Here is a 20,745-nt window from a genome sequence, read left to right as displayed (position 1 = left end):
TAGAGAAGTTTAAGCAAAAATAAATCATCTCTAAGCTCTCCATATTCCTGATTTCCCCCAAATCTATCCAAGATAAATAAAACTTTGTTTCAAATCAGTTTATACCATCAATACAAAAAATAAGTAGAAAACATAATCTTGTAAAAAAAAATTATCTACCCCAGGCTAGGAATCTGACTTGCCATGTTCAAGGCCCTGAATTTGACCCCTGGTGTCACACATTTCCATCAGCACTACAAGTTCTAACCCTAATGGCCAAGTACAATGTGGGTTGAACATTGCCTACTGGCCCACCCCAGCCATCAGAAAACAACAGAAGGGCCCAAGAGGTAGCTCAAAGGTCTGAAATGCAAGCTTTTGTACACTAGGTCCTGAGTTCCACCTCATACCACTGCATATAGGCTTTGTGGCCCCCAGCTCTGCTATGCCTGGGCAGCACAAACATTAAACTATCTGGCCAAACTACCAGACTGAGTGCCCCCCAAACCAACATTGCCTGGAAGTCCCTCCCTTCACAAACACACAAAAAACATGAAAACATACACAAACACACATACACATACAAGAACAAAAACCACACATATGCGCACATGCTCGTTATGTGCACACACAAAAACAAAAGATCAATCTTAGGCATAAAGAATATTTTTGAATTGCACTGAATTTTATGCTTCTTGGTATTGTCTGGTCTCGGTTCTCTCTTCCTTATCTGGACTCCAGTGAAATGTGATTGGAATTTCTTCTCAAGACAAGAAACTTGGAAAACAACATGTTATTTGAAATCTAATCTTTATTTGAAAGACTCTTTGATGGGAAAAATATATCTTGAATCTGTATCGTGAGGCTATTTTATTTTGTAAGTAATTCTAATTTCCCTCTTTTACAGACTATCTTGCTAATCACGGCCGGTTAAACGAGTCAGAGGCCAGGCGAAAATTCTGGCAAATCCTGTCTGCTGTTGATTATTGTCATGGTCGAAAGGTTGTGCACCGCGATCTCAAGGCTGAAAATCTCCTCCTGGATAACAACATGAACATCAAAATAGCAGGTAACGGGATCCCAGCTGGCTCTAACATGATGGGATGTCAACAGTGCACTCACTCAATGCATGTGGAAACAGGCCTGCAGGCAGACGCGGCAGCATCTCAACCCAAAGGCATACATAGAGCCTTCTCCAAGTGTTTCTTTTTTTTTTTTTATTTCCTTATATCTGTATATAATAAAAAGGGAAATAAGTCCATTATTAATAGAGTCTGATTTGTGCCCTGTTTCCTTTGTCAAAGTCTGCTGGAGGAGGAGTATTTGTCTGAGCAGGAGAGTGACGTGGAAACTGTTAGAGCCAGAGAAGCTTGTGGATGCTGGAGCTGGGACATAGCACCCCGATCCTAAATATTGCTGATGGCAGCACAGAGGCCAGTTAGAGAAGAGGCAAAATGGGGAAGATTGTAGAATGAGAAATGTTTGGGAGACAAAAGATCTGCTCTGATACAATGGGATTGGGTTTCTAGCTACAGAAACTTCCATATTTTATATTCTAAGTTTCTTGTTATCCACATGATCAAAACTCATTCATTTAACAGATATTTATATGTCAGGTAACTGTGTTTTCATTGATCCTAGGAATATAAATCAAGAAGTTATTTCTTCTGATCTTGGAGGTCTAGTAGGGAAATAAGAATAATTAAAATACAGTATGCTGACTGCCAAAAAATGCAACAAGAAATGTAATAGAAATTAGTACAATCTAAGAAAATACAATAGAAATGTAAGTGAAGGGAGTCGGAGAGATAGCGTGGAGGTAAGGCGTTTGCCTTGTATGCAGAAGGATGGTGGTTCAAATCCTGGAATCCCATATAGTCCCCCGAGACTGCCAGGAGTGATTCTGATCATAGAGCCAGAAGTAACCCCTGAGTGCTGCCGGGTGTGACCCCAAAAAAAGAAAAGAAATGTAAGTGAAGGAACATCCGTCTATGTAAAGATTGAGCAAAGCAACTATTTGACTTAGGCTTGAGAGGTAAGTTAGAAGTTTGCCAGGAAGATAAACAGAAGTAAAATATTGCAGACAAAGGCAGGCCGAGTATATAAGTACCACTGGCATAAAAAAGGGATTGAACTTGGAATGGTGCACAATTGTGGTTCAGTATTAGTTCACTGTCAAATATGGGAGATTGAAACAGTAGGAGCAGGTAGACAAAAAGCAGAGTATGAGGATTTTAAATGCTGTGAAAAGAACTTAAAGTTTATTCTGTAGATTTTTTTTTTATATTCTGTACAGATTTTCTGTTGAAAATTCAGGGTGAAATGGAAGTGGGGAAGTGGGATAACACAATTAGATTTGCATATTGAAAAGATGTCTCAAGCAGCACAGTGAAGATTAGAGGGAGATGTGGTGAGACTACAGACAGGAAGGTCAATAAGGAATCTAATGGGGTGGTACAGCCATGGACATGTAAGGCTGAACTCCGGCAGCTGCAACAGGGTTGAGGAAGGAAAGGAGATTGATTTTGAAGAAGATGCAGAGTCTGAAGCAAAAGCTGAGCTTAGAGGCAAGCTGTGGTATTTTGTTCTAGGATGATTAAAGAACAAAGAAATATTCAAATGAGAGAAGCGCACAAAGAAATAATTGACTGTCTGGCTAGTTTGGATACTTACTAGATTAATTTCTTTTGGGAGAAAGAAACTGTTGGGGGTTTCGCCTGGTCATAGAAAATAGAAATGAAAACCTTCTGATTTTGGTGCATTTTGCTGGTTTCTTTCTGTGCTATTAACCACTTTTTTGGTTTGTTTTTGGTTTAGTTTTGGTTTTTGGGCCACACCTAGTGCTGCTCAGGGGTTACTTGGCTTTGCACTCAGAAATTACTCCTGGCAGGCTCAGGGACCACATGGGATGTGGGGAAATCAAACTCCGCTTGACGCCTATAAGGCACACACCCTACTCACTCTGCTATCACTCGAGCCACATTAACCACTTGTTTTTGTGTGGATTATCTTGTGGAAGAAAAATACTTATTACTTACCTTTAAGTTTTCCTTTAATTTTAATAACAAGTTGTGAAAGCCAGTGTTAAACATGTTTCAAAGAAGCGTGAAATTCCCTGGAGTTCCCTGAAATGTGAAGTTCTGGGAAGGGATTGTCCATTCTTGTGGTCTGTGATTTATTCTCTAATGGGATTGCCAGAATAAAGCAAAGTATTTGGGGGTAAACAGGGAGCTCTCCTAAGTAGTGTTCAGGAGACCTGGCCTCCCTGAGATTCTTAGCCACCAGGCTGGCAACTCAGGATCATTTAGGCCACCCCAATGGTGCTCAAGGGATTCTTGAACCACACTTGGCAGTTCTTGGGGGTCCCTCAGTGCTGTGCTTATGAATACAGGGTCCATGTCCAACCAGGGTTGGCCACACACGAGACATGTGCTTTAAACCCTACAGTATCTCTGGCCCCTAAAATAAGGTCTTTTAGTTCATTTATTATAGTTCCCTTAAGTGCATGTAAAAATATCCACAAAGATTTTTTTTCTCTTGAAATGTTAATTCACAGAGTTTGTGTTTCCATTGTTTCCTCTGTGTGTTTGCTTTTCCCACTGTGGCTGTGTTTCCTCCTTTGGCCCTTTTGACTGGTCTTCTTCATTTCACTCCTTCGTGCCAACCTTCTGTAATGCATTTGTCTTGAAGTTTGTTTGTTTGTTTACGTCTTTAAACTATCGGCTACATTCCTTAGAAAATACTCTTGTGTTTTGAAGTCTGTGACCACATAAAACAGGGAAATCCTTTCACTCTTATCTTCCATTTTGGCCAAAGCAGTGACTTCATGGGGCTATGGAAGTCGCTTTGGGCAGAGAAAGGTGAGACATGTGAGTTAGATGCAATAGGTATCGCAAAGTACACTGTTGCTGGCATCTTAAGAAAATGCCAAAATGAAATACAGGGAAAACTTGCAAACTTCCTTTACACGTATAACCAAGTTTGCCTAGCTATCATGTTCTCACCATAGTCTGGCCTATCAGTAGGTAAACTTTTCAGTATTTCTAATATATATCTACAGATATTTTTCCTTTGCTATGTATATATTTTACTTTTGAATATCTAAATTTTAAGGTTTCAGTATTGTATAGAAGATAGGCAAATGTCAGATGCCCATAGTTTTTCTCTCTGGTTAAAATAGCATAACAATTTACACAGAACTAATTCAGGTTCTCTGCTCAATATTTGTTTGGTTTTTTTTATATAAACTATTTAAGCACCATGATAGCAAACATGATTGTAATTGGGTTTCAGTCATTACTAGAACACCCCCCCTTCCCCAACACAACATTCCCACCACCAATGCCCCCCTTCCCTTCAACCCATCTCCTGCATTTTACTACAGTTACTTTTTATTTTTGAACTTTAGTAAGCTCTCCTTTATTTTTTTTCTGCTCAACATTTGTATCATTTAATCTTCTTAGCAACATTAATTTGTTGCATTCCCCTTTCCAGTTTTTAAATGAAAAAGCTGAAACAGAGAGGTTCAGTGACTTACTAAGGTGACACTAAGTACAAACCTGGAATTCAGAATTTCTCTGTCCACAGTGTCTGTGTCCCTTGCACCGCATTGTGCAGCAGTTTCCAAGCATTACTTGAAAAGGCTCAGTGGTTCAATACTTCAATGGTGCATTCTCTCACTGGGCCCCATCAGTCTGTTTTCACATTAGTATGCTGGAATCCTTTCCTCACTAGTGGACACTCTGCTATGCATGCAAATATTGTCTTGCTCGCGTTCTTTTAGTCATCTTCAATACTATCAACCTCAAAATTCAGTAAATGTTTAGTAAGCTTCTAATGTGTGCCTGAACTAAGTTTAGATATTTTAAAACAAAATAAACAAACCAAAAAAAAAACCAACTTTCAACTCTACTCTCTCCACAAAAATTTTCTCATAACCATATCTTGAAGTAGGCATGATACAGAAAGATAACTTTACTAACTGCTGCCTAAAAGAATCAAAGAAATTATTAGTTAAGACTTGATTAAAAAGAGGGCATTTCTAGTGAGATTAAAGGAGAGGGAAAAAAGATCCAGGGTAAAGAAGAATGTGATGAGTGAGGCAGGGCTGGTTGATTCATCCTTAAGAGGGATTCATGATGATTCAGATTAAGCAAGTGAATCAACATATGCTGAGAACACCAGGTGCAGAGGGAGACTACAGGCCTGAACTGGTAGAACATAAGTACTAAAAGGAAAGACTGGAAGAGGGCCTGAATCTGTCAGGTCATAAGAGGCCATCAAAAGTTTACATGTGGTAGTGTGACTAAAGAATTTCTTCCCAGGGCCAGAGAGATTTTACAGTGGGTAGGGCACTTATTTGTACACAACTGACCCAGATTCAGTCCTCAGCACCTCATATGGTCCCTGGAGTCTACTATGTGTGATACCTGAGGAATGATGAGACTGGATGAGACTTCAGACACTAATTGTCAGAGAGCCACCCACAGCTGTGTATGGTTCTTGTCTAAGTCATGAGACCCCACCCAGCATCTGAAAAATATTTCATAACTCAAACAAGGCTCCACATGATGAATATGAAGTTTGATGTCAGACAGTACCAATGTAGATTCTGACTCTATGACCACAATTGTGTGGCCTTCAACTGATTATTGTATCCAGACTCTATGTTCCCTTCTTTATTAAAGAGATTAATCTGCCTTTCAAGAACCACATTAATGATAAGGTTGGAGACAGGAAGTGTACTGGGTAATGGGTAAAAATATGAAGCCAGGCTACCTACACTTGAATCCTGGCTCTGCCACTTTCTAGCTGTGTACCTGTGAACAACTTGCCTTCCTTGTCCATCTTATCTATTCTCAATCTCCTCCTATCTATGAAGTGAGAATGAAAGAAGTGCACATGGGGAATTTTCATATTTCCTTTGTATATTTCTTTAGGTGTATTTCCTTAATAGTTATAATCCTTAATGTGTATTTACTTATATTTCCTCATCCCTTTCTTGGATCTGCTTAGTAGGAAATGCTAGTAGATAAGTTTCTCCTGGGATCTAAATTCAGGTTAGAATTAGGTTATAGGGATTGACTAGCTTGTTATTTTTACCCCCATATGCTCCAGTAGTTTTGTGTGCCATTGTTCCTTTTTGCACATTAAAATGGGTACATCTTAAGTATAGAAAGAAGTTCTTCTCTACTAGGGATAAGAACTCATAAATTTTATCATACAGGGGCACCTTTTACCCTAAACATTTGTCATAGTGACTGACTTGGGCCTCAGTTGATTGGACATTGACTGTTCAACCCTGAACCTTGGATTCCATCCTTGGAACCAGCATGGTTTTCTGCACCAGCACCAGGAATCAAAACTTCCACCTCAGGAGGCCCTAATGCTACCCTCGCACTGACTTGTTCCAGGATGGGATCATATGATACCCTGACAACTAGAAAACAACAACTTGCTTTCAGGGCAGGTTTTCCTGCCCTGCCACCTAACAGTGAGATGAAATCAGAAGACAAGCCGTGACACCCCAGCTTCAACATAAGATCTGTTCAAAAACTAAGATCTCTAATTACAGAAGCCTGACTGCAACAACCATGATTAAGGAGAACTTTACCTGGGACCAAGAAAAAAGACCTTGGGGTTGGACAATTGGTATGCCTGGAGCCTGTAGTTGGTCTATGTCAGCATGCTTCATGGGTAGGGACAACCTGTTTTTTTTTTTTTTTTAGGCTAAGGGCATTTCCTTTGTAATTTCCCCAATGTTTGCTGCTCCTATACAGAATAAACAAACAAAACCTGCTACCACCAGTCCCTCTTTTTTTTTTTTTTTTTGATATTTTTAATCTTATTTTTATCTTTTAGATAGGGGCTTCTGCCTTTTTCATAGAACTTTGAGACATGAATTACTTTGTTTTACTTCATATTTCTGCATTTTTCTACAAATTTGAGGAAAAAACAAAAAGAGGATGGGGGTCAGGGGCCAAGTAGTCTCAGGTGCAGTGGTGCAGAAAATAAAAAGAACAGAACTAAATATCCAAATCAAAGTCAACAACAATAATATCAAGAGACCCAAACAATAACAATCTAAACTTAAAATAGGCCTCTTAAACTGGCAGGCCAGGGAGCTAAAGGTGGAGGTATAGGATGCATGCTGGGAACTTTGGTGGGAGGAAGTCAACACAATTGGTGGGAATGGCCCTAATTCACTGTCACTTGATGCCTGAAATCCAACTATGAAGGACTTTGTAATTCACAATGGTTTCAATAAAAATTTAAAAAAAAAAGTGCACATGATGGTGATTCCCTGTTAGTACCTACAAAGAACTTCTAACAGTGCTACTTAAGCATTAAATTACTGTTGGTTTGGTTTGTTGGTTGATTGGTTTTTGGACCACACCTGTTGACATTCAGGGCTTACTCCTGGCTCTGCAATCAAGCAGCACTCCTAGTGTGCATATGGGATTCCAGGGATCAAATCCAGGGTAGCTCTCTTACCCACTATACTGTCTCCTGCCCGCCCCAATGTTAAGTTATTGTTAAAGTTCCAGGCACTGTTATTTTACTGAATGTTTATTCAAATAGGATTTGTACTCAGTGTAATTTATTTCATGTGAGATCATATCCTTAAAATTTGAGAGTATAATCCCTGTCACCTTTTTTTTATGTCCAAGACCAGAAGGCTTTATTAATACAAATCTCAGAGGAAAAAGAAAAATTTATTATTTATTTTTCAAATTACCTCTGCTTGATGCAAATTAATTTTTTTTCTGAGAAAGACTTTAGAGATAGTGAGGGGTGTGATTAACCAACCCAAACTGTGCCTTACAAGACACTTGTGATTAGCCCATGGAGTATTCCTCTTCTGCATTTACTGATCACCCATGAGTGACCGTCATTCCTGATCATCGCTTCATAATCTTCTCACTGATTGAGAAAGCTTGAAGCAGGATTTCTGTTTATGCGCGCACACACACACACACACACACACACACACACACACATATTTCTCTATATAACTTAAGTATTGTTCCCTAGAATGAGAAGAACACTAAAATGGGTTCTAAAGGTAAAATTTTATTAATGGTCATCTGTGTCTGTAACTTCTTACCAGTGGGATTATGTAAAATATGAAAGGAGCTTTGCATGGGCAAACACATGAGACCCTGTCTTTATCCTTCAGTGTGCAAAGCATTCATGGCACTTTAACCCTGGTATATGGAAGAGCCCCCACGTGTTTGGTTTGAGTTTGGCTTGGATCGCCCATGCCCTTCCCTTCCATTTTGAGCGAAGAAAGCTTTTTTATTTGGTTCATCTTAGTCACTGACCTCCAAGAGCCTCAAACTTGTCAGCGGGATCACATTTCATCTCTGCTGTGGGCGGTGCTCAATCCCTCCTGCCAGGTAGGCAGGCAGCGCAGCTGAGGTTGGAAGTAAACTGCTCGGCTGACCTTTCCGTGGTGTCCTGGAGGCCAGTAAAGTATGTGTTGACGTCAGTATTGGCTGCCGGCTTGGCTGGATCCATTTGGGCACTGACTGGGTCAGCTCTTCTCTACCACTCTCCTACCTTCTGTATGTCAGCTTTCATTTCCTCACAGACGCCTTCTTTACACCTATTCAAATACCAAGAATGATAGTGGAAATTTTAGAAACAAGAATAAATTTAATCCCATAACTGTCCATGGGTCTGTGGGAGGATTTTTTAAAATTATAATTAGGTGTTATAACAGTACTAAAGATTAAAAATTGCTTTGTTGCATTGATTCTTAGATATCACTTTTTCTTAGCTTGAAGAACTATTTTCTGTTTTATTTGGGTTTTTTTTTTTTTAATTTTTTTTTTTTTTTTTTTTTTTTTTTTTTTTTGGTTTTTGGGCCACACCCGGTGGTGCTCAGGGGTTACTCCTGGCTGTCTGCTCAGAAATAGCTCCTGGCAGGCACGGGGGACCATATGGGACACCGGAATTCGAACCAACCACCTTAGGTCCTGGATCGGCTGCTTGCAAGGCAAACACCGCTGTGCTATCTCTCCAGGCCCTGTTTTATTTGTTTATTATGAAAACATTTTACCTTTGCCTATTGACTTATCCTATTTACTCTTTGTCATTTAAATAAAAGCTCCAAAAATATTTAAGAATCAAAATCATCAACAGTAAATGTTTGCAGGTTGTTTAGCAACTTCTTTTCTCCACAGCTTGTGGTTTTCCTTTATTTCCTAACTATTCAAGAGTGTCCTTGGAGAGCCAGAGCTCTCCCAAGTACACTTGGGAGGGTGTTTACCTTGCAAGTGGCCAACCTGGGTTCAATCCCTGGCATCCCATATGGTCCCTCAAGTACCACCAGGAGTAATTCCTGAGCGCAAACCAGGAATAACCTTTGAGCATCACCAGGTGTGCATCCCCCAAATTCTCTTAGGTGCTTGGTTCCTATCAGATAATAATCATCAGAATCAACTTGTTAACTCTGTGAGATCCCATTATTTCTAAAACATTGGCCTCTGTTAGCATATTTGGATATTGATTATATTATTTAATGAGAACAATAATAATTGATGTTGTTATCAGGAAGGTACTGTTGGCAAATAAAGCCCTGGTCTGTTACAGTTTGCTAGGTAAGAGGTACTGAGGGCTTTTGAGATCAAATAGATTTCCATCAGGGTCCCTCAACAGCAGCTGTCTATTCTGTAATCAACTACTTTCCCGGCCTTCTGCCCTATTTACATCTGCACCACACTCAAACCTGGAAATATATCAGAAAATTTCAAAGCCACTGTTCAAGAAAAACTTCATAGTGCATACCTCTATATTGTAGAAATGGGACTGTATGTTTGTATGTATATGTGTACACACATATAGATATCATTGTCAAATGTCTAAAAGGTTCCTACAGTTATAAGCAGTTCTCTGACTAACCTACAGTTCAAGATTACCCTTTGGCGCCACTTCAGGTGGAGTCACCTTCCACCTGCTATTTGTGCTTTTTGGTGACCTATTTATGAGAGTCCTACCCCCCCCCCACTTTCATGAGTACAGTTCATCCGCTAGAGCAACTCAGAGAAACATTTTCTTCTCTCAATTACCAGTTTCTGATAAACGGTGTTTTTTTCAATTACAAGTTTCTGATAAAAATGATGTAGTAAGGAACATGTGGATAGAAGAGCTACATAGGGCAAGGCATGTAGCAAGTGGACTTGGATCTACCTTGCTCTCTCCAGGGTGCCTCTCTCATTAAATCCACATGTTCAGCAGACCAGAAGCTTTTTGAATTGGGCCTTTAGATTCCAAGGGAAGCTACATTATAGGAGCAGATGAAGGGATAGAAAGCACTGATAGTTTCAAATTGCTTATGGTTGTTTCTACTAGGCAAACAGTCTCCTTCCTGGGTGCTTTCCAAAAATCACTGATTAATGTAACAGAAGGAACTTTTATGACTATTGTGTCACTTAGGTAATTCCAAGGGTTTAGGAACTCTGTGCCAGAAATGAGATGGAAAACCAAACATATGTTCTTTTTTTTTTTTTTTTTTTAGGGGGGGTGATGTTTAGTGGGGGCTACACCCAGTGGTGCTCAGGATTTACTCCTTCCTGGCTCTGAGCTCAGAGTTCACTCTTGCAATGGCTCAGAAATTGAACTCAGGGCAATTGCATGCAAGTACATGCTTTTCCCTCTGTCCTATCTCTCCAGCTTTCAATTTTGCTCTTATTTATCACAACATCACAGCATGAAAAGAACAGATGTGTCTATTTAGCAGATCATGTATTCTTAAAATGAATATAGAGTCCTAAAATGAATGGAAGTATATAGTTTTGACATTTTCTTTGTAAACATCTTAATTATTCCTGTTTCCTTGTTAAACTATCATCCATTATTGTAAAGAAGAAAAAGCCCTTATTAACTGGCAGAGGGATAAATTAGAAAAACTGTGCCTCTATGTAATGTAACAACCTTTTGACAATCTTACCTTCAATTTTCAGTTGGATTGGATTAAACTTCTCTGTCTAGTGGCATTCTTAAAACTCTGATATGCTGAAAAGGAGTATCTGGCTTCAAGTTCAAAGCTTGTTTTTGAGTAGTGACTAAGCCACATGCAGCTGTAGACACTTAAGTAAATCAATTAAGACCTTTCTTCTATTTATTTGGGGGAGGCTTAAGGGTGGATGGAGAGGGGCCACACCTAGCAGTACTCAGGGTCTCTTACTGGGTCTGTAACCTAAGGCAATCTTTGAGAGCCATCTGCAGTGCCAGGGATCATACTAGGGTCTGCCATATGCAAGGAAAGAGCTGCAATCTCACCAGCTCTCAGTTAAGCACTTTGAACTTTATGGGGTAAGGACCATCCTACTGCATTGAGAGGGGAGGTGTTAAATCATCAGGTTTAAATGAGATCTACAGAAATTCAAAGTATAAAATGCTTCATCCAAAGTAGACCTGACATAAGTGTTTTGGAGAGAATGTTTGAATTCATTGATCATGTCTCAAGATTAGTTGTCAACCTGTTTCTAAAGTTTCTTGTGATTTTACATTGAACTTTCTTCAAATTGAGAAGCTAAGAGGTTCTTTGAGAAAAAGTTGGGTTTTTTTTTTTCTACACTGTTCAAGAAATGTTGGAAATCATGATTGATCATGACAAATTCAAGCTATGTTATAAGGGAGAGTTGAAACAATTACTCCCACACAAATGACAAATTACTGCAGAAGAAAAACTTCTACCTTCAAAATTTTGTCAGGGTTTCTCAATCATGTATGAATAAAAATAGTCTCAGCATAGATAATGCTAAACTGAATCTTGAATTAGAATGAGAAATAACAGAATGGACTCATGGATTATTTGGGGGGAAAGGTATTTTAAATACATAGATACAAAATAAATAGTCATGTGTATACAAAAATTATCATTTCATGCATTCTGTGATAGAGCCCAGAAGCAGTGACAGTCCAGTTCTAATGAAAACATCTAGATCTTAGTGTTGCTTTTCAGGTGCCAAAAAAATGGAAATGCTTAAAATAAAATGAACTGAATTGGGGGAGCGGTGTTTGGAGGAGAAGAGAGGCAGAGGCATACCCCAAGGTGCTCATTGCTCTGTGTTTAGGGAATCTGTATGCATTGCTGGGGATCCACCCTTACTTAGGCCACTTACAAGGCAAGCATCATACCCACTGTACTAACTCTCTTGTCCTAAAATGCCTGGGATTGAACCTAAGACCTCACAGATGTGTGTGCTCCAACACTGAGCTACATACTCAACACCTAAAATGTAATCTGTAAAGGATAAGGGCATATTAGCACCCGAACAATAGTACAGTGGGGAGGGGGCTTACTTGCTTTACCCACAGCTAACCTGGGTTCTGTCTCCATATAGGCATCCCTATATGGTTCCCCAAGTCCACCAGGCGTAATTTCTGAGCACAGAGCCAGAAAGAATACCTGATCTTAGCCAGATCTGGCCCGAAATTTAAAAAAAAAGAATAAAATAAATAGCTTAATTATTACAGTATTTTAAATGATACATAATAAGTAGATAAAAGGGAAAGTAGGAACAACTCCTATTCAAAGATGTCAAGGGGCAGAAAACATGCACTGGTTAAGCGATGGGTGTTGGACATTGAAATTCAATCACGAACAACTTTGTAACTGTAACTGTATCTCATGGCAATTCAATTAAAATTTTATTTGTTTGTTTTTGTTTTTGTTTTTGGGCCACACCTGGCGGTGCTCAGGGGTTACTCCTGGCTGTCTGCTCAGAAATAGCTCCTGGCAGGCACGGGAGACCATATGGGACGCAGGGATTCAAACAAACCACCTTAGGTCTTGGGTCGGCTGCTTGCAAGGCAAACGCCACTGTGCTATCTCTCCGGCCCCTCCATTAAAATTTTATTAAAGAAATAAAAAATTTCAATGAAGAAGTGTCATCAAAAAGGAATGAGGGAAATGGAAACTCATCAATAGAACTTCATAGGTATTTTTGTTGTAATCAGGGTCACCAGTTAATGCTAGTATTAGTGATAAAAGTTTAAGGAGGAACAGCAGGATATGTATGGTGTCAGTGTATCTTCTCTAAAAAAAATGAATATAAAGAAAAAAATAATAAGTTTACAATGGAAAAACTCAGCAGACACCACCTCAAACAAGAAATCAGGATTACCGTATTTGCCCCTGTATAAGACGACCTTTCAACCCATGAAAAACTTCTTAAAAATCGGGAGTCATATTATATGCTGGTATATGGCATGCTGAAACTTGTTCCAGCTTCAGGGACGAGTGATCCACACCCCTCTTGTTTTTAAGAAGTAACTTACTTTTATTTTTTTTTTTTTTTTTTTTTTTTTTTATTTTTTATCTTTATTTAAACACCGTGATTACAAACATGATTATAGTTGTATGATTACAGTCATGTAAAGAGCACCCCCCCTTCACCGGTGTAACATTCCCACCACCAATTTCCCAGATCTCCCTCCTCCCCACCCCCCTACACCTGTACTCGAGACAGGCTTTCTACTTCCCTCATTCATTCACATTTTATGATAGTTTTCAGTGTAGTCATCTCTGCAACTGCACTCATCACTCTATGTGATGAGCTGCATGTCCTGAGCTGCACCTACCAGCCCTCATCTCTCTTGTCTCTGAGATATTGTTAAAAATGTCCTTCATTTTTCTTAAAGCCCATAGATGAGTGAAACCATTCTGCGTCTTTCTCTCTCCCTCTGACTTACTTCACTCAGCATAATAGATTCCATGTACATCCATGTATTGGAAAATTTCATGACTTCATCTCTCCTGATGGCTGCATAGTATTCCATTGTGTATATGTACCACAGTTTCTTCAGCCACTCATCTGTTGAAGGGCATCTTGGTTGTTTCCAGAGTCTGGCTATTGTAAATAGCGCTGCAATGAATATAGGAGTAAGGAAGGGTTTTTTGTATTGTATTTTTGTGTTTCTTGGGTATATTCCTAGGAGTGGTATAGCTGGATCGTATGGAAGCTCAATTTCCAGTTTGTGAAGGAATCTCCATATCGCTTTCCATAAAGGTTGTACTAGACGGCATTCCCACCAGCAGTGAAAAAGAGTTCCTTTCTCTCCACATCCCCGCCAGCACTGCTTGTTTTCCTTTCTTGTGATGTGTGCCAATCTCAGTGGCGTGAGGTGGTACCTCATAGTAGTTTTGATTTGCATCTCCCTGACGATTAGTGATGTTGAACATCTTTTCATGTGCCTTTTGGCCATTTGCCTTTCTTCTTTTTCAAAGTGTCTGTTCATTTCTTCTCCCCATTTTTTGATGGGGTTAGTTGTTTTTTTCTTGTATAGTTCTGTCAGTACCTTGTAAATTTTGGATATTAGCCCTTTATCTGATGTGTATTGGGTGAATAATTTCTCCCACTCAGTGGGTGGCCTTTGTATTCTGGGCGCTATTTCCTTTGAGATGCAGAAGCTTTTCAGCTTAATATAGTCCCATCTGTTTATCTCTGCTTCCACTTGCTTGGAAAGTGCTGTCTCCTCCTTAAAGATGCCTTTAGTCTCAATGTCCTGGAGTGTTTCACCTACATGTTGTTCTATATACCTTATAGTTTCAGTTCTGATATCAAGGTCTTTAATCCATTTGGATTTTACCTTTGTATATGGTGTTAGCTGGGGGTCTGAGTTCGCTTTTTTGCAAGTGGTTAACCAGTTGTGCCAACACCACTTGTTGAATAGGCTTTCCCTGCTCCATTTAGGATTTTTTGCTCCTTTATCAAAAACAAGGTGGTTATATGTCTGAGGAACCTTCTCTGAGTACTCAAGCCTATTCCACTGATCTGAGGGTCTGTTTTTATTCCAATACCATGCTGTTTTTATAACTGTTGCTTTGTAATACAACTTAAAATTGGGGAAAGTAATGCCTCCCATATTCCTTTTCCCAAGGAGTGCTTTAGCTATTCGAGGTTGTTTGTTGTTCCAGATGAATTTCAGAAGTATTTGATCCACTTCTTTGAAAAATGTCATGGGTATCTTTAGAGGAATCGCGTTAAATCTGTACAATGCTTTTGGAAGTATTGCCATTTTAATGATGTTGATCCTGCCAATCCATGAGCATGGTATGTGTTTCCATTTCCGCGTGTCCTCTCTTATTTCTTGGAGCAGTGTTTTGTAGTTTTCTTTGTATAGATCCTTCACATCTTTAGTCAGGTTGACTCCAAGATATTTGAGTTTGTGTGGAACTAATGTGAATGGGATTGTTCTCTTAATGTCCATTTCTTCCCTATCATTATTCGTGTATAAAAAGGCCATTGATTTTTGTGTGTTAATTTTGTATCCTGCCACTTTGCTATACAAATCTATTATTTCTAGAAGCTTTTTGGTAGAGTCTTTAGGGTTTTCTAAGTAGAGTATCATGTCATCTGCAAACAGTGAGAGCTTGACTTCTTCCTTTCCTATCTGAATTCCCTTGATATCTTTTTCTTGCCTAATCGCTATAGCAAGTACTTCCAGTGCTATGTTGAATAGGAGTGGTGAGAGAGGACAGCCTTGTCTTGTACCAGAATTTAGAGGAAAGGATTTTAGTTTTTCTCCATTGAGGATAATATTTGCCACTGGCTTCTGGTAGATGGCTTTGACTATATTGAGAAAGGTTCCTTTTATTCCTATCTTGCTGAGAGTTTTAATCAAGAATGGGTGTTGAACCTTATCAAATGCTTTTTCTGCATCTATTGATATGACCATGTGATTTTTATTTTTGTTGTTGTTTATGTTGTGTATTATATTAATAGATTTACGGATGTTAAACCATCCTTGCATTCCTGGGATGAAACCTACTTGATCAAAGTGAATGATCTTCTTGATGAGGCACTGGATCCTGTTCGCCAGGATTTTGTTGAGGATCTTTGCATCTGTGTTCATCAGGGATATTGGTCTGTAATTTTCTTTTTTGGCAGCATCTCTATCAGGTTTTGGTATTAAGGTGATGTTGGCTTCATAAAAGCTATTTGGAAGTATTCCTGTTTTTTCGATTTCATAAAAGAGCCTGGCCAGAATTGGTAGTAGTTCCTCTTGAAAGGTTTGAAAGAATTCATTCGTGAATCCATCAGGGCCTGGGCTTTTGTTTTTGGGTAAATTTTTGATTACAGTTTTAATTTCCTCAATAGTGATGGGGGTGTTTAGATATGCTACCTCTTCTTTATTCAACCGTGGAAGGTTATATGAGTTCAGAAATTTATCCATTTCTTCCAGGTTCTCATATTTAGTGGCATAGAGTTTCTCAAAGTATTCTCTGAATACCCTTTGAATCTCTGCAGTATCTGTAGTGATCTCCCCCTTCTCATTTCTAATACGCGTTATCAAGTTTCTCTCTTTCTTTTGCTTTGTGAGTTTTGCCAATGGTCTATCAATCTTGTTTATTTTTTCAAAGAACCAACTTCTGCTTTCGTTGATCTTTCGGATTGTTTTTTGGGTTTCCACTTCGTTGATTTCTGCTCTCAGCTTTGTTATTTCCTTCTGTCTCCCTATTTTTGGGTCCTTTTGTTGAGCACTTTCTAGTTCTATTAGCTGTGTCATTAAGCTACTCAGGTAAGCTCCTTCTTCCTTCCTGATGTGTGCTTGCAAAGCTATAAATTTTCCTCTCAGTACTGCTTTTGCTGTGTCCCATAAGTTCTGATAGTTTGTGTCTTTATTGTCATTTGTTTCCAGGAACCTTTTGATTTCCTCCTTGATTTCATCTCGGACCCACTGGTTATTGAGTATGAGGCTGTTTAACTTCCAGGTGTTAATTTTTTTCTTCTGTGTCCCTTTGCAGTTCACATCTAACTTCAGAGCCTTGTGGTCAGCAAAGGCAGCCTGCAAAATGTCTATCTTTTTTATTTTATGGAGGTATGTTTTATGTGCCAGCACATGATCTATCCTGGAGAATGATCCATGTACATTGGAAAAGAATGTGTATCCAGGTTTCTGAGGATAGAGTGCCCTATATATATCTACTAGGCCTCTTTCATCCATTTCTTTTTGCAGGTCTAGTATATTTTTGTTGGGTTTCCATTTGGTTGACCTATCAAGTGTTGACAAGCCTGTGTTGAGGTCTCCCACAATTATTGTGTTATTATTGATATCCTTCTTCAGATTTGTCAACAATTGTATTAAATACTTTGCTGGACCCTCATTCGGTGCGTATATGTTTAGGAGAGTGATTTCTTCTTGCTGTACAAATCCCTTGATTAGTACATAATATCCATCTTTGTCCCTTACAATTTTTCTGAGTATAAAGTTTGTGTCATCTGATATTAGTATGGCCACCCCCGCTTTTTTAAGGGTGTTGTTTGCTTGAATGATTTTCCTCCAGCCTTTGATTTTGAGTCTATGTTTATTCTGACTATTCAGGTGTGTTTCTTGTAGACAGCAGAAGGTTGGCTTCAGTTTTTTGATCCATTTCGCCACTCTGTGCCTCTTAACTGGTGCATTTAGTCCATTGACATTGAGAGAAATAATTGTCATGGGATTTATTGCCATCTTTGTGTAGAAGTTTGGTGTGTTTTTTGTTCTGTCTTGTTTTTAGAGTAGATCTTTCAGTTTTTCTTTTAAGGCTGGTTTTGAGTCTGCAAAGATTTTGAGCTGTTGTTTATCTGTGAAGCCGTGTATACATCCGTCAAACCTGAAACTTAGTTTTGCTGGGTGCAATATTCTTGGCGAAGCATTTATTTCATTGAGTTTTGCCACTACGTCCCACCACTGCCTTCTGGCCTTGAGTGTTTCTGGTGACAGGTCTGCTGTAAATTTCAAGGATGCTCCGTGGAATGTAATTTCCCTTTTCGATCTTGCTGCTTGCAGTATTCTATCTCTATCGGTGGGTTTCATCATGGTGACTAGGATGTGTCTTGGGGTGTTTCTACTGGGGTCTTTTTTAGCTGGTACTCTTCGGGCATGCAGGATTTGGTCACATGTTTTCTTTAGCTCTGGTAGTTTCTCTGTGATGATGTTCTTAACCATTGATTCTTCCTGAAGATTTTCTTCTTGGGTCTCTGGAACTCCAATGATTCTGAAGTTGTTTCTGTTGAGCTTATCAAAGACTTCTATTTTCATCTTCTCATATTCTTTGAGTAAATTTTCCATTGTCTGATCATTTGATTTGAGGTTTTTTTCTAATCTCTTCTGCTGTGTAAAGTTGTTATGCATCTCATCTTCTAAAGCACTAATTCTATCCTCAGCTGCTGTTAACCTGTTGGAAAACTCATCCATTATGTTCTTCAATTCGTCTATTGAGTTTTTCAGACCTGTTATCTGATCTGATATTTCAGTTTGGAGTTTTCTGATTTCTGTCTTCATATTCTCTTGATTTTTATTAGTGCTCTGATTTATACTTTCTTTGATATCTGATAGCAACCTCCATATTTCGTCTCTAAACTCCATTTCTGAAAGACTGCTTAGGTAGTTGGTCGTTGTTGGGTCATCAGAGTTTCCATCTTCATTCTCTATGGTTGAAGTTGGTCTGCGTAGTCTCCCCATTGTCTCGCTTACGCTGTGGGTTTTTCTACGTGTTGTGGTGGTACTCATTGGCGAGGTGGAGTGCGCGGCCGCGAAGCGCAGCGGAGCGGCCGCGCTCCGGCCCCCAAACACTCACCTCAGCCGAGGCAAGCCGTCAGGGGATGCCTGGGGAGGCCCCCAAGTGTCTGCCAAGCAAAGAAACCAGCACAATCCACAACTCCAACAGAAAACTCACAGCCCCAGCGAGACACGCCTTGAAGAGATTAATGCTGAATCAGGTCAAAGTTCCCAGGTTGATGCAGGCTGGGGGAGGTCCCAAAATGTCTGCCGGGCCTAGGGGTCCAGCAGTCAGCCTGATCTGCAACTCCGGCCCCCAAACACTCACCTCAGCCGAGGCAAGCCGTCAGGGGATGCCTGGGGAGGCCCCCAAGTGTCTGCCAAGCAAAGAAACCAGCACAATCCACAACTCCAACAGAAAACTCACAGCCCCAGCGAGACACGCCTTGAAGAGATTAATGCTGAATCAGGTCAAAGTTCCCAGGTTGATGCAGGCTGGGGGAGGTCCCAAAATGTCTGCCGGGCCTAGGGGTCCAGCAGTCAGCCTGATCTGCAACTCCGGCCCCCAAACACTCACCTCAGCCGAGGCAAGCCGTCAGGGGATGCCTGGGGAGGCCCCCAAGTGTCTGCCAAGCAAAGAAACCAGCACAATCCACAACTCCAACAGAAAACTCACAGCCCCAGCGAGACACGCCTTGAAGAGATTAATGCTGAATCAGGTCAAAGTTCCCAGGTTGATGCAGGCTGGGGGAGGTCCCAAAATGTCTGCCGGGCCTAGGGGTCCAGCAGTCAGCCTGATCTGCAACTCCGGCCCCCAAACACTCACCTCAGCCGAGGCAAGCCGTCAGGGGATGCCTGGGGAGGCCCCCAAGTGTCTGCCAAGCAAAGAAACCAGCACAATCCACAACTCCAACAGAAAACTCACAGCCCCAGCGAGACACGCCTTGAAGAGATTAATGCTGAATCAGGTCAAAGTTCCCAGGTTGATGCAGGCTGGGGGAGGTCCCAAAATGTCTGCCGGGCCTAGGGGTCCAGCAGTCAGCCTGATCTGCAACTCCGGCCCCCAAACACTCACCTCAGCCGAGGCAAGCCGTCAGGGGATGCCTGGGGAGGCCCCCAAGTGTCTGCCAAGCAAAGAAACCAGCACAATCCACAACTCCAACAGAAAACTCACAGCCCCAGCGAGACACGCCTCAGCCGAGGCAAGCCGTCAGGGGATGCCTGGGGAGGCCCCCAAGTGTCTGCCAAGCAAAGAAACCAGCACAATCCACAACTCCAACAGAAAACTCACAGCCCCAGCGAGACACGCAGCCCCAGCGAGACACGCCTTGAAGAGATTAATGCTGAATCAGGTCAAAGTTCCCAGGTTGATGCAGGCTGGGGGAGGTCCCAAAATGTCTGCCGGGCCTAGGGGTCCAGCAGTCAGCCTGATCTGCAACTCCGGCCCCCAAACACTCACCTCAGCCGAGGCAAGCCGTCAGGGGATGCCTGGGGAGGCCCCCAAGTGTCTGCCAAGCAAAGAAACCTGTAACTTACTTTTAAGACTTTTAGGAAGTTTTTCATGGGTTGAAGGGTCGTCTTATACGCCGGCAAATACGTAGTCTCCAAGGCCCAAGACCATAAGATCACAAGATAGTCCCTGAACACCATCATGTGTGGCCCTAAAATAAAACATAAAATGGTGTCTTAGGATTAGTCTTTCTTTAATTAGACTTTATAACATACTCCCTTGGAATAGTCTTCTAAGCAAGATTTCACACCTAGATGATGCCTTCCCCAAATTTTTTTATCTGAGGCTAATCATGGAAAAACAACCCTCAGGCTAGGTAATGCTGAGGAACCACCTATAAACATCCCTGACATGCTTTGTGGTGGTGAAAGGCAAGGAAAATATTGAGGGGCTATTAGAAATTGGAGAAGTGCAGGAGATTTGGCAGCTTACCCTATCCTGTGGTCTTAAACATTTGCTCTTAAGCATTCATGGAAATGTTAGTGAAATATTAATTAGGTCTGTGGTTAGTTAACAGTTTTTAATCCATGTTACTTTCTTAGTTTTGATCACTGTACAAATATAGTTTGTACAGTGCTAATATTAGGGGGAGTTGAATGAAAAACACAGAAAAGTCTCTTTGATCATCGCAACTCCTGTAAATCTAAAATACTTTCCAGATTAAAAGTAAAAATATATATAAAATCCAGTATAAATCCAGCAATGCATGGCATACATTTTATGAGTGAACAGGGAGGAAATTGAGGGCTATAGGAGCCATC

The 20,745-nt window shown here is 40.4% G+C and overlaps 1 protein-coding gene across 1 annotated transcript in view; it reads left to right on the top strand.

The window, feature by feature from the left end:
* The window catches only part of SIK2 (salt inducible kinase 2), a 131,781-nt gene that overhangs the window by 80,492 nt on the left and 30,544 nt on the right, over positions 1 to 20,745 (top strand). Inside the window, exon 4 of the mRNA XM_049778640.1 lies at positions 887 to 1,048. Coding sequence (XP_049634597.1) covers positions 887 to 1,048 — 162 coding nt within the window. The remainder of the gene's footprint in view (positions 1 to 886; positions 1,049 to 20,745) is intronic.

Source organism: Suncus etruscus, chromosome 8, assembly GCF_024139225.1.
Source record: "Suncus etruscus isolate mSunEtr1 chromosome 8, mSunEtr1.pri.cur, whole genome shotgun sequence".
Taxonomy (NCBI): Eukaryota; Metazoa; Chordata; class Mammalia; order Eulipotyphla; family Soricidae; genus Suncus; species Suncus etruscus.
The sequence above is the reverse complement of the archived record's forward strand: the minus strand, read 5'-3'. Positions and strand labels throughout refer to the sequence as shown.